This window comes from Lagenorhynchus albirostris, chromosome 2, assembly GCF_949774975.1.
Source record: "Lagenorhynchus albirostris chromosome 2, mLagAlb1.1, whole genome shotgun sequence".
In the NCBI taxonomy this organism is placed as follows: domain Eukaryota; kingdom Metazoa; phylum Chordata; class Mammalia; order Artiodactyla; family Delphinidae; genus Lagenorhynchus; species Lagenorhynchus albirostris.
In genome coordinates, this window is record NC_083096.1 from 176,871,308 (window position 1) to 176,896,380 (window position 25,073).

Here is a 25,073-nt window from a genome sequence, read left to right on the forward strand (position 1 = left end):
GCCCACTGTCAAAGCCTAATAGGTTCGTCGGCAACGGCAACCAGGAGACCATCTCCACTTTCACATAAAACGCTGACCCTACCTCTCCCCACCCAGTAATTCCTAGTGGCATTAGTAAGTCTTGGAAGAAGGCAAGTCTCAACGCTACCTACATCCCAGGACGGCGTACAGGGTCTAGTCCATAACAAGCTCTTGGTAAGACTCTAAGACGGGAGGGAGGGAGGGAGGGAGGAAGGATGAATGGGCCCCCTTGTGACTTACCGATGGGAAGAGACATGTTTGCTGTGTTGCGCCCTTCAACCGGGTAACTTGGAGGACCTGGGGCCATCGGGAGCCTCACGGAGGTGCTTGGAGCTGTGCTGGACCCTGGAGTCGGCTCCACGCGTTGGGATCTTGTGAGGGCTGGGCCCGGGGTCACTTTCAGGGTGGGGAGCACAGATGTGCAGACTGCATCCATCTCTGAGGTGCCACGGATGGCCACCGAGCTACAGCTGGAGGAGGAGGGGGCTTGGTCAAGGACAGCAGGGGATTGAGTGGCTCAGGGTAGCTGTGCTCACTCGTGGGACCTAGGCCAGTGTGCAAGGGGCCCAGCAACTGGGTTAGGGGAGTGGGTTCGTGTGCCACGCCCTCTTTCAAGACTTATGTCCCCTAGGACCCCACCCAGTCTTGACTTCCAGAGCAAAACTCTTGCTCACCATGCTGTCTGTTCAGGGACCCACCCACTGTCAGATAAACCAGTCCTGGCATTGAACAGGGCTCGGCAATGCCTCAACCCGAGGGAGTAACTGGGGGGATTCTGGCCACCACGGCACGCTGTTCTGTGCTCTAGGCCTCATGATCACCCAGGGACAGCCCCTCCTTGTTCCTTCAGAAGCAGAGGATTCAGCCACTCACATCCGGTGGGGCCTGCAAGTATCCGTGGATGACGTTGTGTCGGAGAACGTCCCTGGGGCACAGGGAGCGCACGCCACATTTGATGTTGCAGTTCCTTCAAGAAAAATCAGAAACTGTCACCAACTCAGATATTCCATGGAGAGGTGCGCCTCGGCCCTAGGGGAACTGCAGCCCTCGGGGAAGAATGAGGGGCCTGAGGAATTCGGTCTGCACCTCTCCCCTTTAACACGAACACACACACACCTGGGCGGTTTGTCCTTAACTAATTCTAGTGACTGTGTCTTCCTGGGACACCACCTGATTTTCCAGTAGCCTGGGGCTTAATTTGATCCACCTCTGGATCCCCAGGGCCTAGCACACAGGAGGTGCCTGACCAGGAGTGCTGGAGGAAAGAATGAATCGGGATGGTTGGACAGATGGGTACCAGGCACCTGGCCGCCACTGACGACGCTCCGAGGAAGGAGAGGCCCAAGGGGGTCCCCAAGGACCTCTGGCCCTGGCCCCGTACCCGGTTTGGCCACGCCGAAGCCAGGGCCACATTTGCGCAGTGGCACGCACAGCCGGCACCCCTCCTGCCTTCCCAGGGTGCAGTACCAGCCCGGCTTGCAGGTGCAGATGCGGTTCTGTTTTGCTGTGCAGGCTTGAGTTTCCAACTGGTCTAGAGGAGCGAGAAGACAGCCGAGGGTCACTCCTGCCTCCACCAGCCCCACCCACTGCCATGCCCACTCTGTCTTCCCACCCAGCCCCACCACCCCCAGACAGCTCTGATCTCCAGCAGACCGCTGAACCGCCCTCAGGACGGGGCCAAGAGACTGCTGGACACAGAGTCTCCAACGCAGCATGAACGAGCATGACTGCTTCCCCAAGCATAATGTCCTCAACTCTAAAACCAGGCACCGTTTTCCCCCTGCTGCCCTTGGCCTGTCTGCCCCAAGGGGCTATCAAAGAGGACTCGGTGAGACAGAGGATGATAGTGCCGCTGATCAAAAGTAAAGAGCTGTACCTGTGCCCCGGGGCATGAAAACAGAGGTCTGGGATAATCCCAGCCAGCTCCCAGGCAAAGGGGCCGGAGTGCACGGTGGCCAGGGGAGGATGCCCAGGACCACCCCTCACTCTGGGCCAACTCACCAGAGCTGCAGCGGGAGTTACAGCTGAAGCACGCAGGGACCAAGTTCCAGAGCTGGGTGTATGTGCTGCTCTCGCAGGAGTCACACACGGTGTCTGAGGTCTTGTTGCATAAGGATTGTACATGGTAGCCTGAGAAAGCAAGGCCAGGAGTCTCAGCGGAGGAGGGGAGGGCTGGGGGGGTTCTGCCGGGACCCTGGGCTCATCCTTTGTCCTCCAGAGCCCCAGAGTTGCGAGGCCTGGCTGGGAAGGCTCTTTGATGGAGTTTCGACTCTGCATCCTTTCCCATCTAACATGTACCAGCTGTCATGCCATCTTTGAACCCCGCAGTGCTCATAAAATATCTTCCTCTCTGCTCTTTTCAGGTGCCTGGAATTCCACCATTGGAATTGCCTATTATTAGTCAATAACACTTTAGTTAGAACTGGTTTGCCGGTTCCTTTCTTCTTTGTAGTTGGCTGAAATTCTCCAGCTGGGAAAGGTAAAAAAGGCAGTAGTAGTCATCCCTGGTATCCCATCAAGGATGAGGCCATGGGACTCCTGAAGGCCTCCAGAGAAGGCATGCCAGGGGATGGGAGAACACCCAGGCAAACCTTTAAGAAGTTTCTCTTCTGAGTGCCTGTCCCCATTCTTATCCTGCCACCTCCACTGCTGTGCTAATCTAGTAACTTCTTACAGAGACCCTACCGGTTAACAGGAGAAAGAAGAGTCACTTCCCCTGGGGTCTCTTAAAATGGCCATTGGAGGTGACAGGTACATATGTGCCTGCCCACATCTCAGGCTCAAAACTCTTCAATGCCTTTCTGGATCCTGCAGAAGAAAATCTAAACTCCTTACCATGGTCCCTGCTTACTCACTCTAGGACACACGCTGTTCTCCACGTTCACCAAAGAAGCTAACACCTCAGGGCCTTTGCACATGCTGTTCCCCCCCACCCCGTATGTTTGCATAACTCACTCCCTCACCTCCTGCATGTCTCTGCCCACGTGTCAGCTCCTCAGAAAGGCCTTCCATGACCACCCCATATAGAACAGCATGTCCTACTCTGTCTCTGTCTGCCTTCCCCTGCCTTGTTTCCTTCACAGACCATACGTCTATTTCTTCTACTGGTTTATTTGTCTAGGCCTCTGTTAGAATGCAAAATCCACAAGGGCGAGGATTTTGTCTGCCCTGCTCTCTGCTGTATTCCCAGCACTCAGAACAGTGCCTGACACTCAGAAAATGCTTTATAAACATCACAGGAATAAATTATAAACAAATGAATGGATGGACAGCACCAGGTGTTGGGCCACCTGCCTCTCCCAACTGGGATCAGGCCTCAGGTCCACCATCTGTGAAATGGCTAGCAGTCACTGATTCAGTCAAATATGCTCTGAGCACCTGCTCTGTGCCAGGTATCGTGCCGAGTGCTGGGGATTCAGCAGAGAACAAGCCACAGTCCCTGTTCTGAGGAGCACACAGTGGGGGCAACAAAAGAGATCCAGGGCAGGATCTCACAATGTCAAAAGAGCTGCTGCCATGGGGGATGCCAAGGGCCAGTGGGAGCGGAAAGGAGGAGTCAGATCTGGCCAGACAGTGCTGGCAGGCTTCCTGGAGGAGGGAGACATCCGAGGCCTAAGCGATAAGCAGGAGTAGACCAGGGGAAAGGAGTTGGGAAGTGCACCAAGCCGAGAGAACAGCATGTGCAAAGGCCCAGAAGCAAGAGGGAGCAGGGGGTCGATTCATGGAACCAGTGGGAGCTCAGTAAGAGTCCAGGGCCATGACCCTGACCCCCTAACCCCCATAGCACACCCACTCCCTTCAAGGCACCGGCCCACAGGGACCCAGCCAGGCTGAGGGCAAGGGCCCCAGTGGCTGCCCTCACCTGGTGGACACTTGCTGCAGCACATCTGGACCTTTGTGTTGTAGTATTCTTGCAGCCGGCACGAGCTTCCAGGCTCCGGGACATAGGGGATAAACACAGCCTGGAATGGGGAAGGGGAGGACAGCCATTAGCTTGGCCACCCGTGGATCCTGCTACGCTGTACGCCCAGATCCCCGTCTTGCGTCCTGCAAGTGTTTGGCCTTCTCCCTGCTGGGGCTCTACTGACGTGGGGACTTCTCCCTTTGGTGGGGGGTGGGTAGAGGTAGAAGAAGGGTAGTCCCTACCTTCTTTCACCTCCCCCCCCTCCTCCCTCAGTGTAGCACACACATGTCTGCAGGCGGAGACGTGGAACCAGCTGGCCAGAGTGGGGGGCCAGCTCCTCACACCACACGGGGCAGAGGCGAGGCCTTGAAGCCTCCCAGAAGGCGGTGGCCTCGGTCACAGCGAACGGCAGAGTTCAGCACAAATCAGCCGTGCCTAGGTTGCCTCGCCTTCCCTCTTGCACCTGGTAATCACCCCTTTGTCCTTCCAGCTGAGTGCTGCCTCCTCTGGGAAGCCTTTCCGGACTCCGCCAGGCTGATTCAGGTTCCTCCCGCTCTGGGCTCTCTCTAAACACTGAATATGCCCTCCTGAGGATCATCTCATTGTGCTGAAATGGGGTACCTTCTCGTCCTGCCACCCTCGCGGGTACATTTGCATGCACACGTGCATATACCTGTACACAGAACACACACAGACATACACACATGCACACGTCTGCCATGCAAAGGGCAGAAACGACGACCTCATCCCCTCTAGACCCTCAGCTTCCAACATGGGGCCCACAGCAGAGTTTGGGCTCAGGAGAAGAATATTTGTTGATGATGATGGTTACATTTCTGGAGCACTTATGGGGTGCCAGGAGCTGGTCAATGTGCTCCAGGTGCCCTACTTAGTGGATGTAGTTGCACCCCACACAGATCCCCTACACCAGCAGGGCACCCATCTCCAGCTGTCTTGGGTGTTACCCCATAATGGCTCCCAGCCCTCAGGTGGGACCAATGCTGTGACATTGTTCACGCTCCAGAGCATCGCGCCCCAACCCGTGGGGTCAGAGGGCATGAACTGTAGGGAGGCAGGCTGTCACTTGGCCTTCCCCTCCCCCTCCACAGCACCACCAGGGAGGCATGACTGCCGGAGCCAGGGGCAGGTGGGCCCCTGCCTGGTCCCTGCATCCAGGACGAATGGGCCTGGAAACCCAGCTGCCTGCCGCACTCGGCCTGGCAGAACTACCCTGGCTGCACACAGCTCGGCGCCAACAGCTGGAAGCATCGGGGGATGACCCCCAGGGGCTGCGCAGCGATCTGTGGCTCTTGTGGCCCCCATGGCCTTGGCCGAGCTGCCTCCTCTGCCTGGTGACCATTCGCTGTCACCACAGAGCCTGGCGTGTACTGATAGTTAGGTGCTCAGGGCGCACTAATCTCAGCAGTGGGCTTCATGACAGTATCATTTCCTGGAGGGGTCCACCCTTGGCACCAGGGACACCAAGCCCTAACACGGGTGTGCCCTCCATGCTGATCGGCCCCTGAGGCCCATCCCTCACCCACACCCTCACCCCAGGCCTGGTGCCAAACCCCAGGAAGGCAGCTCTAAGGAGGCTGGGAGAGATGCAGGCTGGCAAGGGAAGTGGGATCCATTCTGCACGACCCAGAGCCTAAAAAGTAACTTCCACCCCATCTGGACTGTAAGCTGACATGCCCATGGCTGCGCCCGCATGCGCACACACACACGTTCTCTCTCTCTCTCTCTCTCTCACACACACACACACACACATACACACACACACACACACACACTCACACACACTCAGTCCTGATACTTCCTCCCTCCCTGTTTGCTCCTGGAGTAAAGCCCCTTCTCGGGGCTCCTCCCACTTACTGGGGGTGGGGGTCACTGCCTGCGTCCAAAGCCCCTGGCGGGGGTCTATTATAATGCCCACTCCCACCGCAGAGAAGGGGCAGGAACCCCGGGGGGGGGGGGCGGTGCCCAGGAAGCTGTACTGTTAAAAAAAAGAAAAGAGAAAAGAAGAGAAGAGAAAAGAAAAGAAAGAAAAGAAAAAAGAAAACCTGCCACGCGATTCCCATGCTCCAGTGCTGAGCAAAGCTGAGCGGCACGCAGGCCAGAGCAAGATGCGCTGGGGCAGCACGTGCAGGAGACGTAGCCATCAAAGGCCGGGGGAGCCCCGAGACCGGAGGATCGTGCTTCCTGCAGCCCCCTTTGCACCACCATTCGCTGCACGTTAGCTGCTACGCAGCGCCTAAGCGCCCCCCCAGCCCCCCTGCAGCCCGCTGTGCCTCGCACTCTGACTGAGCAGCCCGGGCCGCAGCCTCCCCCCAACTCCACCGCAGACAGCACCCTGAGGGCAGGGCGGGGTCACACCTCCTTCCCTCGAGCCCCCTGCCCCCCAGGGTGGCGGGCACAGGTCTCAAGGACCCTGCACACGGTGGGCTTCCTCCCCCCAAGTACCCTAGGGGTAACTAGGGGAGCCCCTCACTCCTGTGGGCCCTGAGAGCCACAGGCCTGGCAGCTCCCGGCGGGGAGAGGACTCCTCCTTCCCCCGCCCCCCCTCGCCGGGGCAGCCCTCTGTGGTGCAGCCCAGGGCGCCTGCCCTGCCTGGGGGAGGATTTCCTGTCAGGGCCCGAAGGACCTGACGGGAAAGGGCCCTGCCTTGGCCAAGTCTGGGTTGTCTCTCCACCCATGGGGCAAGGGTTCCGGGACAAAGGCGGGCAGCTGGACCCCCAGGGCCCCCAGGCCACTGCCCGGTGGCCTCCCCTCCAGGGTCTTTTCCTGTCTGAATCCCGCTCTGAATCCCCTTCCCTACACCTCCTCCTGCCGCTCTGACTCCAGCCCTCCTTTAAGCAATCTTGAGGCCTGTTTATCCTCTTGGACAGAAAAAAAAAAAAAAAAAAAAAAAAAAAAAAAAAAAAAAAAACCAAACCACTGCCCTGTCATGGCTAAACAATGAGGAACAGAAAGCCCCTTGCAGAGTGGGACAAAAGGTCACTCCCTCCACTGCCCTGCTCACCAGAGCAGAGGCTAAGCTGGGGCACAGCCCTAGGAGCTGGGCCTCAGGTCAGCAAAGGAGCCATAAGAGCGGAGGGTCCTTGGAGGTGCCCAGAACATGGTGAGCAGCCTCTGGGAAACTCGGGGCTATGGAAGCTTCTGTTCTTCTGTCTGGTGTCGGGGAGGCTCAGAGCCACACTCCACCCACCCACAGGGGAGCTCTGACCGACATTTTAAAATGAGGAAATGAACTGGGTAGTACTGAATTCACTCAGCATGCTTAGCAGAGCCAATCTTTCAAAATACAGCATCCCCAAGTAAACACTTGGAAACCACTGGTGAGCACTAACCACTCATCTAACAGGTGGGAAATCTGTGACCCAGCGCGTGTGTGTGTGTGTGTGTGTGTGTGTTGGGGGAGACTGGAGAAGATAGACGATGGATGGATGGGTGAACGAATGGATGGATGACGGATGGATGGACAGATAGATAAAGAGAGGGAGAGAGGATGATAGATGAAAGGAAGGAGGGAGGGAGAGGGAAGGAAGGAAGGAGAGAATGAAGGACCCATCTAACATCCAATTTGTGAGGCACATCTGATTGTGCCCATTTCACAGATGGAGAAATAGAGATGGAAAGAAGCCAACCCACCTCCTGGGGTTTCCCAAAGGCCATGCCAGGGCCCGGCTGGCGGCAGGCTGAGTGATGCCTGTGCACAAGGGGCCAACAGGGCCCATTGCTCATCCACCACAGGCCTCAGAGCTGCTTCACATCGGAGTCTGCAGCTCTATTTCCTCTACATCCCAGGAGTGACAGTACGTGTTGCACCCCCCCATCAGATAGACTCCTCACCAACATTTCACAGATGGTTGAGAGGTGAAGCGATGCACCCAAGGCTACACCAGAAGAGCCACACCCCCGACACCGCTATCCTGCCTCCCTTCTCTTGTGGGCCCAAGCTTCCCTTGCCCTCGACACAGACCCAGGACCCCAAGCGCCTGCCAAACTCAGCACCCTCTCCCACCATGTGGCCTCCAGCACTCTTCCAGGTTCGCACCAACTATCCGCCAGGCCAGGCTGCAAGCACTTTATAATATCCCACTCCTACCCCCAAAAGCAGGCGGGCACGCGCCCACTTCACAGCTCAGGGAGATCAAGTCATTTGTCTGAGGTCTGGGAGGGAAGAGGTGGAGTTGGGATGTGACTCTTGCTCTGGTCCCACTGGAGAAGTCTTTGCTCCCCTCCTCAGGACAGCTAAAGGGGCCAGCCCCTGGGATCCACCCTCTGCCCTGAGTCACCACCGTGCCACTAGCACCCGTTCATCCACTTCCACGCTGAGCGGAGCCTGGGGAGCTGGTCCACACGGACACACGCACCCTCTCCCTCCCTCCCTCCCTCTCTCTCTCTCTCTCTCTCTCTCTCTCTCTCTCTCTCACACACACACACACACACACACACACCAGTGCAAGGGACCTCTCTCAGCCTCAGGCCAACACCCTCTGACCTCAGCTCTGACCTGGTTTCCCAGGTAACCACACAGGAATCTCAGAAGAGCCCGTCTCCTGCAGCGGGCAGGGACATCCAGCACCTGAGACCCTGCCCTTCCCAGAACTGCTTGTTTCACGGGGATCCTTGACCTGTCAGGAGCTGGCAGCTCCTCAGCAAGCAGGAGTGGGGTCAGCAAAGGCTCAAAGGTAGGAGCCTGTGAACAGGGAGGGTTGGCCCAGCCGATCTGCAGCTGTGTCAAGTGCTGGAGGGACACGTGGGAGCCGATGACCGGGAAACACGGCCCAGAAGTGGGGGTGGGACTGAGGCGCAGCAGCTCAGGGCTGGCAGGAACCTTAGAGGTGATCTCAGATGACCTCTCATTTAGTGGTGGAGAAAGACAGGGGCAAAGGTGGAAATGTTCGTTTATTCATTCAACAAACATGAAGGTGCCGGGCACTCGGCATCAAACATAAGCAAGTCCCTGCCCAGGAAGCTGGGCTCTAGTTGGGGAGACACAGACACGCACAGTGGAAAATGGGAGGTGGCAGCAGGAGCTAAGGAAAAGGGAAAAGCAAGGTGGGGCGAGAAGCCCCAGGGAGGATGTGCTCCGCGTGTTCCAGGCACAGCCAGGGGGCCAGGGCAGCTAGGCCAGGGTGGGCGAAGGTGAGGGAGAGGGTGAGGGCGCTAGGAGACAGGAACGGCAGCACCTTGTCCTGGAAGTTTGCATCGTGCAGAGCTGTTCACACGCGTTACCCTCTCTGATTCCTCATTCCAGTGCTGTGACGTTGGTAATCTTGGTATTCCCAAGTCACAGATGAGAAAACTGAGCCTCAGAGGTCTCCTCACCTCCAGCTCTGTGTTCCTTCCCTGCCCCAGGAAGACTGGATCTCGACCCTCCCTGCCCTGGGCCCACCCCAAAGGTCCTCTGTCCCCCACTCAGGCACGTCTACTGTGGGCGGTAACTAGCGTCTCTGTGCCTCAGCTTCCTCATCTGTAAAATAGTGGCGTGGCCTGGTTGAGGTTCTAAGCCCTTTCCAGCTCTGGCTTCTCCAGGATGGGCATCAAAAAGCTCAGCCCCCTCCCAAGACCTCAGGAGGATGGGGTGGGTGGGTGGCCCACCCACATGAGAGGTGGATAAACTCAACGACCTGGGAGGTAGGAGCTGGGGTGTGAGGCAAGGCTGAGGGTGGGTGTGGGGAGGGGCTTCCCTGCCCCAGCTCTGCCCCTCAAACGCTCTCCGAGGGTGAGGACGGCCTGAGCAGGTGTCCCCTGGGAGGAGGGGGGCTGGAGATGTCCATCCCCCCAGGTATACGGACACCTGGCCTCACAGGAGGAGCTTTGGCCCCAGTTCAGAAGATCTGGATACATGTGCTGGTCCTAGGGGACTTGGGAACATCACTTACTCTCCGAGCCTCGACACCGTCATCCGTAAAATAGTGACATAACACCTTGCCCGGCCTCCTCCTTCCTCCTCAGGTCATTGTAGGCGCAAAGGCGGGGGGCAGGGGGTGTTAACTTGGGTCCGTCATCTTCTCCCAGACTCCCAGGGGACCCGGGGGGGGCGCTCTAAGGGTCTGCAAAGGCCCTGACACACATGTGGCCTTGTGTCGGATGGAATATTAGAACCGGGCTCTCTCTGCCTTGGTTTCAGCTAAGAACAAGGACAAGTGGCTGGGGGCAGGCGGCCCCGTTTTGGTGAGGCGCTCGGTGGCCCATGCAGGCCTTGCAGTGGGGGGGGGTTTCCCTCCCTCCTCAAGAGCAGGTCTGGGGAAGCTGACCCGTGACCCTTGGAGTTATGGAGTCACCCTCAGGCTGACCCCAGGCCCAGTCCTCAAGAAGCCCAAGGTCAGGAGACGGCAGTAGGCCAGCTGCAGGGACAGCGGAGTGGGCCTCGTTAAGGCAGAGGGAGGAGGGGATGCCTGCAGGTCAGATGTGGGCTTTCTAGGGTAGTGGCCTTGGGTGGTCTCCAAGGGACTTTACTCAAGCGGAACACCTGGAGGGGTGAGGGGACCCCAAGATAAAGAGTCTGGGTGAGTGACCAAAATCCAGCAGCCAGGGGTCCATTAAGTGGCCAGAGGACACAGTGTCCAGGATAAGGGACAGGGATGTGGCTGTGACTCCCTGAAAGAAGGTGAGCCTCAGAGGCCGGCAGGGGGCGAAGCCAGAGCAGAACCAGACTTACCTGGTAGGTGTGGCATGAATTTTCCCCGCCCTCTACTCCCTCTCTTTCCCACTCCTCCCAACTCTCACCCTGGAGGACCAGAAACCACAGCTAGCAGCCAGGGCTGGAGGAGGGAGACTAGGGCAAGGTGGGCACTGCACTGGGGTCTGCCCAGTGAGCAGCAGGGCCATGGCGCCAGGCAAGACCCTCTGATTGTGGAGTCAGCGCACTTTCTCGGGGAATTGGGCAACCCCGCGCCAGCTGACTTCCTGCCTCTCTGCTCCCCGACCAAGACCCTGCATGCACCCCAAGGTGGGGGCCCTCAGTCCCTTCTCCTATTTATAAATAGACTGCGAGAGGGGAAGGCAAAGAAAGATAGGCCTGGGGAGGGAGGAGGAAGTGGCCGCCAGCAAGACAGCGTCACCTGAAAGCACTGAAGCCGTAGCGCCCTCTGCCCTTCCTGCCAGCACTGACGAAGCACTGCGGGGGTCTCCAAGGCTTTTTGATTTTCTGGAGACCCCCCCAACGCCCCCCACTTAGATGCCAGTACCCTTGGGAAGGGGTCCCACTCCCAGCATTCCCCAGGAGCACCCCTGGGCAGGGTGAGAGCAGGAAGGGGACGTGGTGGGAAGAAGGCCACGGGGGGAAGCTTCAGGCTTGAGGAGTACACATGCCCCACAAAACTTCTCTTTTCACAAAGTGGGAGAGACAGGGACTGTTCAGACCCAGGAGTAGCACCTACGGTGTGCAGACAGTGCTGAGTGAGCACGCTCACATGCATTCTCTTGTTTTATCTCTGCACCAACACAACGAGGTCAGCATCACCCCATTTTAGAGATGCAGAAACAGAGGCTTCCGGAAATTCAATACCATGTCCGGGGCCACGTAGCCAGCAAGCGGCAGAACTAGTCCCAGCCGCATCTCCCTCAGTGTCCCCAGACAGGCTTATACCCCGTGGTCTTCTCTTGCTCCCTCATTTCACAGAGGAGAGGCCCAGAGAGAAGGAGTGACTCCCCGGAGAACACACAGTGAGCAAGGTGTGGGCGGGTTCAATGGCTCTCCCAGGCAAAAGGGTCTCCAGGATGCCAGGGACAGACACTGCAGCCATGGAGCAGAGCAGAGGCGTCTGCCCAAGGACCCAGGGAGGGAAACTGGCTTCAACCAATAGAGAAACCACATCATTTCCATGGCAGGTCCCTGGGGCCCTGGCATATGCTGAGAGACAGCAGAACCATTTTGGCTTCAATCTTAGGGGGTTCTCGGGAGTCCCGCAGACTTCGGGGTGCAGCTGACACGGCGATGACGCCAGAGCCAGGCAGTGGAGGCTCGTCTGTCATCACGGAGAGGAACGGCATCTACGTCAGGAGGACCGACCACATCACAGGCGGCGGCCAAGGGTGACACATCCCACTCCCGGCCTGCTGCCTGTGATGTCGCTTTAGAAGTGAGCTGGGGGAGGACAGGAAGCCCGGGCTGGTATCCGGTTCTTGGGGTCAGGCTTTGTGCTAAGCACCGGGGTACAAAGATACCGGGGTGTGGTCCTTGCCCTCAAGGAACCCTCGGTGTAGTTGCAGAAAACACCCTAACCCTTTCCATCCCCTCCCAACACACACAACCCAGGCCCAGCCACCACCTACAACCTCCTCACTTTTGGTCCCCAGGCTTCCCAGACAGACCTGAAGCCACCTTCCTACACCAAGTCTGTCCTGAGCTCAACGTCCTCAGCTTGGGGCCCGGGGGCCGCTGCCTGGGCCCTGCCAGCATCTCCCACTCAGTCTTCACCTCACCCTGCATCATCCCTCTGGCTCTGGTACCCTCCTTCACGTGTCCTCCTGCTGCTACCTCTGCCCAAACATCCTGCCCTCCCCTCTGGCAGGGCTAACTCTTTGGCTTCCTTCAAGAGTCCTCTCCACTATCATCTCAAGGAAACCTTCTCCAGACCCGCAGATGGGGTCAGAGGTCCCCCTTGAGGGCTCCAGCGACAACCCAGGTATATCTCTCTAATTCATGGACCACCTTTTGGTTAATCATTTGCTTCCCTGTGTCTCCCCGTCTGCACCCTCGAGCGTGAGCTCTGAACCAGACACCTGGGTTTCGGTCCCAGCTCTGCCACTCACCAGCCTCAGTTGCCATCTCTGAAACGGGGACAAAAGCAGTGCCCACCTCATGGGGCTGTTATGATTCACTGAGCCAAGGCGTGTGGAGTGCGCCATGCCCAGCGGCAGCAAGAGCTGAGCGTTAGTCGTTGGGTTTTTATTACTCATGGCTCTACACCCAGCCCAGCGCACAGCCCACAGCGGGTACCTAACAGATGCTGAATTGTTTAACAGAAGCAAAAGGTTTCATTTCCAATTAGTTGAAATGAGCTGGGGCTAGCAGGAGAACTGGGCAGGAAACGGGCTTATATAGAGAGAGGGTGGCGTCCCCAGAATGGCAGAGCCCCTCATGGCCACCGCAACCACCCTGACTTCTGGGTGGTAGTTTAAGCACAGAGCTCGGAAGGGGCTGTCTGGGGTGGGATCTTGGCTCTGCCTCTGGTGAGCTGAGAGCCTGAGCCCAAAGCTTAACCTCTGTGCCTCAACTGCTCCTCCTATCAAATGGGGATGATAATGGTACACCCTTCCCAGGTGGCCTTGAGGACAGAAGGCACTCGGGGCATGTAATGCATTAGACCCATGCCTGGCACCCACGAAGCACCCCCGGACGTCAGTCCTCGCTCAGGGTTTGCTGCACTCTCCCAGACCCCAAAGGGAAGTGACAGAGGGGGGCCCTTTTATCCCCACCTCACCACTGAGAGGAAAACCAAAGCCCAGGGAGAAGGTCCCAAGGTCCTGGCAACAGAGGCAGGCAGGCCCCCAGGAATCCTGACCCTCTGCCCATGGGGGGCTCATCACATTTCATGCCTGAGATGCAAAGGCCAGCCCTGCCCAGCCTCATGTCCACCCCAGCAGCGGCCAGGGTGAGCGAAGCCGGGTTCACCCTGGGGCTGAGCACGAGAACTCCAGGAATACACGAGGGTGACACTGTCCACGGTCAGGTCGCAGGGACAGGGCTGATGCCATAGGCGCCTCATGTTGCAGGATGGGGTGGAGAGACACTTTCTCCCAAGTGTCTCTGTCTCCACCCTAGGTCATTGGTCCAGCCCAAAGCCCAACTCCACCTCCCTGAAGCCTTTGATCCTTCCTTCCCGTTCTGCTACTAACCTCTCAGCCAGAGCTCTCGCCTAAACTATTGCAACATTCTCTCCACCTCATCTGTCCTTCCCACTGAGGCCTGGGTGATCTTCCTAATACACCCTCTGCTCTGGTCACTCCCTCACTCAAAAACTATCAGTGGCTCCCCGTTGCCTCAACTCCTGATACGAAGTGAGTGTGGTAGCCGAAAGCATAGTCACAGGAAAAAAGATGCCTGGCTTTGAATCCAGACTCCCCTCTATTGGAGGGCAGCATCAAAGGAGTTTTGCTTTTTTTTTTTTTTTTAAATAAATGAGGCTAAAAAACCTCAGTCTTCTCATCTGCAGAATGGAACTGATAACAGTATATACCTCATGGGACTGTTGTGAGGATTAAATGAGATAACACGTGTAAAGTGCTTAGTAAACGCTCCACAAATTACAGCGGTGGGCTTTCCTGGTGGCACAGTCGTTGAGAATCTGCCTGCCAATGCAGGGGACATGGGTTCGAGCCCTGGTCTGGGAAGATCCCACATGCCGCAGAGCAGCTGGGCCCATGAGCCACAACTACTGAGCCTGCGCGTCTGGAGCCTGCGCTCCGCAACAAGAGAGGCCGCGACAGCGAGAGGCCCGCGCACCGCGATGAAGAGTGACCCCCGCTCGCCGCAACTAGAGAAAGCCCTCGCACAGAAACGAAGACCCAACACAGCCAAAAATAAATAAATAAAATACTGAATACATAACTACTTAAAAAAAAAAAGTTACAGTTGCTACAATGTTTTAATTTAATTTAAAAAATTTTTTACTACTTCCAGAAACTGGTCCTAAACAGCCTACAGCCTCAAGTGCCATCGCCACCCCTAACAGGCCTGTTGCTCCAGCCAGCATGGCCCAGCTGCTATCCCCTGCTATCCGCACTCCTGGCATCCACTCAGCTGCTATCCCCTGCTACCCCCACTCCTGGCACCCACCCAGCTGCTATCCCCTGCTATCCCCACTCCTGGCATCCACCCAGCTGCTATCCCCTGCTATCCCCACTCCTGGCACCCACTCAGCTCTATCCCCTGCTACCCCCACTCCTGGCACCCACCCAGCTGCTATCCCCTGCTATCCCCACTCCTGGCATCCACTCAGCTGCTATCCCCTGCTACCCCCACTCCTGGCACCCACCCAGCTGCTATCCCCTGCTATCCCCACTCCTGGCATCCACTCAGCTGCTATCCCCTGCTATCCCCACTCCTGGCATCCACTCAGCTGCTATCCCCTGCTATCCCCACTCCTGGCATCCACTCAGCTGCTATCCCCTGCTATCCCCACTCCTGGCATCCACTCAGCCCGATCATGACCACCCTCCAGGGCTCAGCTTTTAAAAAGATCCTTGTGTGGTCACTGCGGGAAGAGGCATGTGGGGGACAGAGTCAGGAAGGTGTCAAAAGATGACGGGGGTGACCAAGGGGCCAGGCCAGGAAGCGAGTGAAGCCATGGGGTGGGGGGGGAGGGGCTTGAGAGAGCTAGGAGGACAGGACAGGAAGGAGCAGAACTGGGGGCTTGTGAACGCGGAGCAGGAGGTGACAGGCTCACCAGGAACAAGCTGAACCTCTGCGCGTGGCAGACAGAAGCGGGGCTCTGGGTCAGCAGGAGGGAGGACACGGAGGGGTGCCCAGGATGCTGGCGGCCATCCCGGTAACTAAAGCCAAGTGCTGGGAGCCCTTCCCTAAGAGTCACTGTCAAGTCCAGACCTGGGCCTTGAGCTGGAGACCCACAGAGGCCGGAGCTGCAGGCCACCTCCTGCCCAAAGTCACTCACCCTCTCTATCCCCTTCCCCCTCCCCTTTGTCTAACACCCAGGCTGGGCCAGGTCTCTGCTGATCTCCACTTCCAGCTGGGCCAGCTGGGGGTCAGAGAGGAGAAGGGAACTGGCCAAGCCCTCCCGAGCTGGAGGCTGAGCCAGGGCTGGGCCCTGGACCCCCACTCCCAGCCCCACGCTCCGGTCCCTTCCGCAGCCTCCGGCATCTCTCCTGAATGGCACTGGAGAAGGCTCTCCACGGACAGTCCGGCAGACGCCCATCCAGAGCCCCCTGCCCCAAATCCCTCCCCGTGCTGCTCTCACCCTCAGGCCCTCTCGGTTCCCCGAATATGTGGCCAAGTCAGCCACACCCACTGCAGGGCCAGGCTCAGGTGGAAACAGACAGGTGGGCCCCTGTCTGGACAGCAGAGGAAAACAAAAGCCCCTGGGGATTTCCTCCAGCCAAAGCACTGAATCAACCCGGGGTCCCAGCTCTGAAGCTGGGGGCAGAGTAGTGGTTTGCTGGCCAAAGGGATCCAGCCGTGTCCCTCGACGTCACCCCGCACTGCCAGTTGTCCCCACGTGTGCCCACTCAGTATCTGCTACCAGGAACGGGAGGACAGCTGGCCGGCCCGGGGCCTGGGAGATGGGCTCTGCAGCCGTGTGAGCCGGCTAACAGGTCTTGTTCTAGTAACAAAATGGATAGTCTTGCGATCCTCAACCTCCGCAGGTGACACCTGAGATGCAGCCTGTTCCAACCTCTCCTCTTCTGCAAAGAGGAAGTGGAGGCTGAGAGCTAGGGCGGTGTGTCACGGTCAACAGGCCACCAGGGCAGAGACAGACCACAGCCGGAGTCTGGACTCTCCTGCACAGCTGCCCCGCCCCCCAACTCCCCCCGGCATTGCTCACACCTGGGGCAGATGGAAATCGACTCCTTCAAACCCCCATCGGTGAACAGACACTTTCTCTTCCTGGGCTCGCACCTCGAGTGCCCCAAACCACAGTGATGTCACCATCACCTGTGACCTCATGACACGACACGATGGAAAATGACCGTGGGCCCCAGAGTCCCAGCCCCACAGTCAACATCTCAGCGGAGGGGCACAGACACCCAAAGCCCTGGGACTCAGAACCAGGGGGACAGCTGTGAGTCCATCACAGGTGACAAAGCCTTCTTCAAGGAACCCCACCCCCCACCCCGCACTCAAGGCTTCCCCGAACCTGTGGGATCCCAGACGGCGGGCCCCACAGTGATGCCCACAGCACGGACTTTCCCGTGGTGCCCCAAAGGGTCTGGCTTCTGAACTTTAAGAGGGGCTAATTAGGTAGTAAGGGGCAGGGAGGTGGGAAACGCGTGAAGCCTGTTCTGCATCTTGTCTCGGATGCCAGCTAACCAGCAGCCAGGAATTCTTGATGCTACTGCGGCCTGAGTCAAGGAAATCGTTCCAGCTAAAACAAGTGGGACTGAGGTCAGCAAGAAGAGAGACTGGGAATCAAAGATATTAATGGTGGGGAGTGGTGGACTCTCCTTCCTGGTAAAACTCTTAGACCCCCCTCGCCCCCAGTCTGTGGCCTCCATCAAGCACAGGCAACACTGATACTTCCCCAACATTCCAAGGGAGTGTTAGGATCAGTGCTGTTAGGTTTTATAGATAGGGGTGCTTAGGCCCAGAGAGGTTAAGTAACCCGAGCGAGGTCACACAGTGAGCCGGTGACCACAGTGTACAGATGGGAACTCTGGTCTCTCGGGCCCCAGGCCAGTGCTCCTTCCTCAGGGTCCTGCTGTCTCGGAAATCACTTGGAGGTTGGGGGATGGACAGCATGACCTCAGAAGAGCCTTCATAAAGCTTCCCCTTTTCAGGGTTACAGGTAAATACAACCTTCTGGATCACGGAGGTCAGAGATGGAAGAGATTTTAAAGACAGCCTGGAATCAGCCCATGCCCATCTTGCAGGTGGGAAAGTCGAGGCCTTCTGCATCCCCTTCACAGAGAGGTCATGAGACTCCTCTATTCTATGCCACATGTGCCCCTTGCTCACCCTCAAATGAGATCCAGCACCTGTCACTCACTGAAAGGAGCTGGGAGGGGGAGGGGAGGATTTCCTGACCCCGCAGCCTGTGCCACATGCCAGGCTCCTAAGGCCAGGCAGTTGGGTAGGTGGTGTGAGAGGCCCTGACGCGGGCTCTGGATCAGGAAGCATAGCCAGGAGAAGGCGGGCAGGAGGGAAACTGTCCTCAGGGATGCTGGGCAGGAGCTCTGGGCAAATGGAGGTCTGCCCCCCCTACCTCAGAGCCCTGTGGCTCAGAGACAGGGAATCTGCCTCCACGGTGACTCCCAGGCCCTGCGAAGCCACAGATGCTCAAATAGCCACCAATGGGCTGCACAGCATATAAAGCACTTTCAATCCTGACAACCAGCCAGTGAGGTGAGGGATCATTTCTATTTCACAGATGGGAACACAGAGGCAGGCTCCCAGAGATGGAAAGACTTGTCAAGGCCACACAGTCTATAAACAGCAAAGTAAGAAGTGAGCCAAGGTCTGTCCAGTTCTGAGGCCACAGCGTTTCTTCTAAGTCATCAATATTGCTTCCCTGGGGCCTGGCAGGACGTCCAGAAGCGGGAGCCACAGCAACTCCACTTTGTTTCTGTTTCCCTTTGTAGCACCCTTCTCTCCACCGTAACCCCTGGCTTCCCTCGCTGCCTGCTTCTGGGCAAGTCACATGCTTCCTGGGCTCTTGAGTCACTGCCAGTGGGTGGCCCTGTCACGAGCCAGGAGGGGGATGTGGGCGGGTGAGCACTTTGGGGAGAGCACCGCTAGCCTCAGCAGACTCAACACAGCAGAGGAAGAACCCAGAGAAATATCCCAGAGAGAGTGAGACGAACTGGAGCCCAGCCCTGCCACCACTGGGCTTTCCAAACTCTTCTGTCTCATCCATAAAGCAGGCTCATTATGAAGGTCAGATGAATATTTTCGGACATTAATTCACTATTTTTTAGCACCCACTACGTGCCAGGCACCGTTCTACGCCAATGGTTCTCAACTGAGGCAACTCCCTCCAGGGGACATTTTGCAGCATCTGGAGACGCTTTTAACTGTCACAAATGAAGGACAAGTGCTGCTGGTATCTAGTGGGTGGAGGCCAGGGATGCTGCTAAACGTCCTACAACTCGCAGGACAACTCCCACAGCAACCACATGGCCCGAATGCCAAGAGAACTGAGAACAAGAAATCCTCTTCTAGGCTATGAACAAGTGAACAAGTCCCTGCCCTCACCATGCTTAACACTCCAGTAGAAAGACACAATGCAAGTGAGAGAAATATAATAGGCCATGAGTGTTACAGAGGAAAACAAAGCAGGTCAGGGGAATGAGAGTACCTGGTGGGGAGCTTTTATAGGTAGGATGGCCAGAGAAGGCGTTCCTGAGAAGAATTCATTTCAGCAAAAGAAAGTGCAGGAAGGAGACCAGAGGATATCAGCGGGAGGAGCATTCAAGGTAAAGGAGAAGCAAGTGCAAAGGCCCTGAGGCAGGGGTGTGTGTGGCATGTCTGAGCAACGGAAAAGCAGCCCACATGGCATAAACCTGAGAACTAAGTTGATGTGTAGAGCTGAATGAAACACACACACAAACACCCCACGGATAGCATCAAAACTCTCCCCCTGCAACCTTCTTGGCTACTCCTCCAGGAGCCACTGGGCCAAACCCAGGACCACAGTGAGGGTCACATCCTCAGTCAGCAAACAGGTTCCCCTCTGGCATATTAGACAGGGGACAAAGAGACATCCCAGGACTGCAGGTACCCTGAATCACCCATCTCCACCAAAGGCTAATGTCCCCAGGCCAAGCTAGGAGTCCCCAACCTCTCCCCTAACTCGAGCTGGCCCCAGGCCCCTAGGTATTGAGGCCCCTCAGCCTCAGGCCAACCCAGCAGGTAGAGATCCCCTCAGCCCCCTCCCAGCAACAACAGAAAGCCAGACAGCTAGAGCCCTGCCCATCCCCCTTAGATGACACCAAATGCTCACCTATCCTGCCAGCTGTACTGGCGTTTGTCTGCTGAATGAATGGATGACGAGATGAATGAATGATGCATTCCACACCAGCCAGCAAATACAGCTTTTAAAGGAGGCAAAAACCCTGCAGGCAAAGTGATTCTGCCACGCCTGCAGCAGCTCAGGTCTCCCTGGGGCTCTTTCTACAACTTGATTTATTACATCTGACACAACTGAGTATCCACTGTGTGCCAGGGACCCGGGTGGGGGCAGACGGGGGCTACAGGCATGGGGAGGGTAGAGTAAGAAGAGCTTTGGAATCAGGCAGACCTGCATTCGAACCTCCCCACCCCCTACCCTCCAGTTCTATAACCCTGGGAAATACCATAACCTCTCTGAGCCTCAAGCTTCTCTAAATGGGAACGCCACCTTTCAAGAGTTGCTATAAGGAAGGTTTCAGCAAGATTCTGTAGTTAGATCCTAAGCATGCTGCCTGGTACTTAGTAGGCATTCAAACAACAGGTGCTATTGCGGTGCTAATAATAAGGAGGAAGACCCCCCAGTACCTGCCCTCAAGGAACTTTCCATCGATTGAGGTGGATAAAACACAACCAGATTAAAAAGCAGAATGTAGTCTGTCCTAGAGAGGGATGAAGGGCTGGGAGTTCAAAGAGCAGAGGATCAAATCCAACTGGGAAGGACTCTCCTGGTGGCACAGTGGTTAAGAATCCACCTGCCAATGCAGGGGACACGGGTTCGAGCCCTGGCCCGGGAAGATCCCACATGCCTCGGAGGAACTAAGCCCGTGCGCCACAACTACTAAGCCTGTGCCCTAGGGCCCAAGAGCCACAACTACCGAGCCTGTGTGCCACAACTACTGAAGCCCACGCGCCTAGAGCCCGTGCTCTGCAACAAGAGAAGCCGCCACAATGAGAAGCCCGCGCACCGCAGTGAAGAGCAGTCCCAGCTCGCCGCAACTAGAGAAAGCCCACACACAGCAACGAAGACCCAATGCAGCCAAAAAAATAAATAAAATAGAAAATAAATAAATTTTTTTAAAAATCCAACTGGGAGAGTGAGGAAAGGCTTTGGCGTGGGGGGTGGGGGGAAACGTGCAAAAGACCCTTAAGGATGGGGGAAAGGGTGCACCACGGAGAGAGACAGCATGGAGTACGAAGATACACAATGGCCGTGTTTCGTAGGGTATAGGGTACGATGCAGAGGGGTGGCAGGAAACACCCGGAGACCTCACTCGCTCTGGCCTGAGACACCTGGGGGTTTCTGCCTTGGCCACTGGGAGCCTTTTGCTTCCCAGGCAGGGAGAGAGGCACTCCAATTTGAGGAGGGCCACCCCAGCGATGCCACCAAGGAGGATCAGTGGGAGAGGGGGCAGGGGCCAGGGGACCAGCTAAAAGGCTGTGAAGACAGTCCCGGAGGAGGGAACCTGAGCTGATACAGGAGCTGGGCACACGGGAGGGAAGTGAGAGACTCAGGAGAACCCCTCAAGCAACTCCAAGACTAGGAGCTGCTGTCCTGCAGAGAAGCCCTGTGCCTCCTCCCCCCAGGGGCTCATATGTCCCCAGGTTCGCTGAGGCACGGTGATGCCCCTAGTCTTGGCACACTGCAGTCAGGCTGGGGACCAGAGCCATCAGCATCCACACTCGAGTCTCAGACCTGGGACTCTCCTGACCTCCTCTGTTTACAGAGCAACCTCTGGGGCAGCGCCCCCAGGTCCCACCCTGGCACCAACTGTGAATGAGTCAATTCTGGTCTGACCACCTCCATTCTCTGCCCTTGAGAACTGAACTCTAAAGGTGTCTTTAGCCTTAGCCAGTGAGTCACCTCACATGAGTCAATGCCACCTCCCACCTTCCTCCCTGGTCAAGATATCCAGATGGGTCAGCACACACCCATCCATCAGGGTAAGATCGTGAGGAAAGGATGAGGCACACCTCCTCCCAGCCAAGAGGGGAAAGGAAGAGGCATCCCTTTGGAAGAAAGAGAGCCCCCCATGCCCTTCCATGAAACACAAGGAGTTTGCTGAGCCTCAGTTTTCCTTCTCTGCAAAATGGGGCTATTCTTTTTTTAAAATTAATCAATTAATTAATTTTTTTGTTTGTTTGTTTTTGGCTGTGTTGGGTCTTCGTTGCTGCATGCAGTCTTTATCTAGTTGTGATGAGTGGGGACTACTCTTTGTTGCGGGCTTTCCATTGCGGTGGCTTCCCTTGTTGTGGAGCACAGACTCTAGGCGCGCAGGCTTAGTAGTTGTGCCGCACGGGCTTAGTTGCTCCGCGGCATGTGGGATCTTCCCAGACCAGGGCTCGAACCCGTGTCCCCTGCATTGGCAGGCGGATTCTTAACCACTGCGCCACCAGTTAAGTCCAAAATGGGGCTATTCTGTCTTACCAGACCATGGAGACAGCCACAAGAGGCAAAGGTGGAACAATCCTCTGTACACTCTCTCTCCCTTGCTATTGTGGTGGGTGCAGTTAGCACTGAATAACAGCTCTGGGGTCTCTGCTCTCTCCATTTTCCTGGAGCCCCTTAGACATCATGTTTGTCTTGATAACCAGCCCAGAAGTCCTCCCTCACCCCTGTCGCCCAGAGCTCACAGATCCTTGGGGAAGTCAGCCCAGGGGAACCTGAGGGCACTGTCTCTCTCCCTATCACCCCAGAGTCCACAGACGGCAGGCTCTGAAGTGGCCACTGGACACTCCAGGTGGGTCCTGGGGAAGGCGTCTGGGCAAAGGGCATGGAAGACAGTCCACAGTCTGACTGTGCCCTTATTAGATGCTACTGCACGCCTGGCCCTGTTCTTTTACACACGCAGCCCCAGTATTTCTAAGAAAGAGGAAAACCGTAGCTCAGAAGGGAGGAAGTCTTCTGAAGAAGGTGCCGGGCATCTGTAGTGGGGACAGAGCCCCAGTACAGATCACTGCCTACCCCCACCCCCAAGTCACCCCGGAGAGGCCAGGGGTCGTAGGGATAACGGGAGTTGGGTTTCACAGTCTGGCTGGGATCTGCCCAGGGCCCGCTGGCCGGCCACCGACGGCGGAGGGACCAAGGTGAGACTCCGGGTCGCGGTGGCCAGAGTTCCGGCCCCGGGCGCACGTGTGCCAAACCCGGGGTCCCCAGAGGGTCTCCAGCGGCGTGCATCTGATCCGGTGTGGCGGGTGCGGCGCCTCCGTCGCTCCGAGCCCCGCACCCCTGTCACGGCGCCCCGGACGCCCCGGGGCGGGGGACGCGCGCCAGCCTGGGGTGGATGGCATGGCGCCCCCCCCCGCCCCAGACAGGGTCGCGCGAGTCACCTACCTGGGTGGGCACGGCGCGCCCTGCGGCCCAGAGCTGCAGTCCGACGGCCAGCGCGGCCCAGAAGGCGGTGGGCACCATGGGTGCAGGCGGCTCGGCGGGCCCCTTGCGCCCTCGCGCCTCCGCTGCCTCTGGCGCCTCCGACTGAAAGCGAAAGCCGGCGCGCGGCCAAAGAGAGGCCGGGGGGCGGGGCGGGGCGTGGGCACACCTCCTCCCCGCCCCACACAGGCGGCCGCCCCGCCCCCAACCCCCCCGCCCTCACCCCAGCTCTGCCAGCCTAGCGCTGGGTCCATACCTCCAGCGCCAGCCACTCCCAGCCCTCTGAGACCCTCCAGCCTCCTTCTAACGTCCCCTCCCCTTCGAGTCACCCTTCCCAGCGGGGCTGGTGGGATGGGAGAGGGGGCAGGAGATCCGCATTGGGGTTGGGCTCCCACCAGGCTTGCGGCTGCCCCAAAGTTTTGTCTCTCGACCTGCCCTGCGTCCACCTACCCCTCCCACCTCCTGCAGGCTCCCCACTCCCTTGGCGGTGGGGCACGAATTTGGTGAAACATCCCACACAACTGACACTAGCTCACGGGCGTTCTAAATTATTCCCTCATTAGACGTTATCTGACTTTAGAGCCAGACCACCTGGGTCTGCATCTCTGCATTAACCTCACAGAGGTAGACTGAAGATTGAAAGTTATATAACACACATACTATAGTATATATTATATATGTATGTAAACTTACAAAGTAAGTATATAAGTAACTTAATAAGTTCTGTATACATATTAGCTGTAATTACTGTTATTCATTTGCTCATTTATCCTTAAACATTCCTCATGCCCTCCTCAGAGTGAGCCGGAGCCTGCCCTGACCTCCTTCTTGAGTCCCCTGTCCAGGTGGCTGACCAGTAAACAGAGGCTGGGACAGAAAGCTGTGGGAGCCCAGAGTGGGGCTGTCCCAGGCCAAGGGCCGTGAGGGCTGGTTCCCCTGGAGTTGACATCTGAGCACCCACTCCAGCTTCCAGCTGCACCCCCTGTGCTTTGAGTGCCAACCCTAATACCAGGGCCAGCCCTGCGGGACCAGAACATATTCCCCCAGCCCTGGGAGTCCTTGCCCCCAGCACATAGGGCGTTTCTGAGGGGCAGGGTGGCAGGAGGGGAGGCTATTCTGTTCCCTCACTGCAGGTTGCCCCAAGCGAGGTCCGGGGACCCCTGCTCTGGGCCACCAACCCCTGTGATGGAGACAGCAAGGATGATGCTTCTAGGTGCTGAGTGAGAAACTGGGAAGTGACTCTTGGCGGATGGAAAATCCCACCTCCTGATCATGAGACTGGGAAATTACCTGGTTTCCACACGTTTCAAAGACATGGGCCATGCTAAGGGCGAGGCTAGCACAGCCCACAACCTTAACTCTGCAGAGATGGTCAGACTCTAAAGCTAGCAGGAAGCTTTCTTCTGGCCCTTACAAGTCTTGTCTGGGAGCAGTTTGGAGGAGTCCCTGATCCATAAGAGAGAGCCAAAGGCCAGGAGTGGGGTGTCACCTGGTGAAAACAGGAGCAAACCGTTCTCCATGGATGCCCCCTACACACCTCAAACCCAGTGGGCCCCACTGACTCATTGCCTCCAATGGCTCCCCATCCCAGGGGGTGGCAACACCACCACCCAAACGTGGGGATCCTCCTGGGATCCCACCTTCCATCCCAGCTCCACCAACTGGACTCCAAGAGGTGGGTGACAGCCAAGCCAACAGGAAAGCAAACCCTCTCTCTAGTGATTCTGTACAAGGTACTTAATACAGAGGAACTGGCTGTAAAGATGTTAGAGAAATTAAAAGAACAATTAGAGGAAAGGGAGACTAGTCTGAGATTAACAACTGCAAGAAGCCACCACCATCTCTGGGGCCGGAAGTGGCGTTACCAAAGCCAGGAGCTGGGGCATCTGGGGGCATCTGGAACCGTGGAGGAGACAGAGCCACTGTTAGAGACGCGCGTGAAGCAGAGAGGAAGAAAATATCCGGCTTCTCCCTTCCTCCCACCCTACAATCTCCCACCAGTGACTCCCATTGACCAAACCTAAGACAGGAGCCACTTAGCAAAGGAACCTGGGAAATGTAGTTTGTTCGGGTCAGCCCACTGCAGTGGAGGGGGTGGGGGGTGGGGGGACAAGATGGCAGGGCCTGGAGCTGAGCGCAGGCAGATAACAGGCGAGGGTCTAAGGAGAAAGTCTCACTCCTTGTTACACTTGCTTGGGGGACCT

At 57.2% G+C, this 25,073-nt stretch overlaps 1 protein-coding gene across 2 annotated transcripts in view; it reads right to left on the minus strand.

The window, feature by feature from the left end:
• Positions 1-22,957, minus strand: part of TNFRSF1B (TNF receptor superfamily member 1B) — a 33,839-nt gene extending 10,882 nt beyond the window's left edge. For both annotated transcript variants that reach the window (XM_060141403.1, XM_060141402.1), the window contains exons 1-6: positions 22,834-22,957; positions 3,884-3,983; positions 2,023-2,151; positions 1,403-1,552; positions 895-988; positions 262-491 (exon numbers count right to left, since the gene is read on the minus strand). In XM_060141403.1, coding sequence (XP_059997386.1) covers positions 262-491; positions 895-988; positions 1,403-1,552; positions 2,023-2,151; positions 3,884-3,983; positions 22,834-22,911 — 781 coding nt within the window. In that variant the 5' untranslated portion in view covers positions 22,912-22,957. The remainder of the gene's footprint in view (positions 1-261; positions 492-894; positions 989-1,402; positions 1,553-2,022; positions 2,152-3,883; positions 3,984-22,833) is intronic.
• Positions 22,958-25,073: the final 2,116 nt, after the last annotated feature.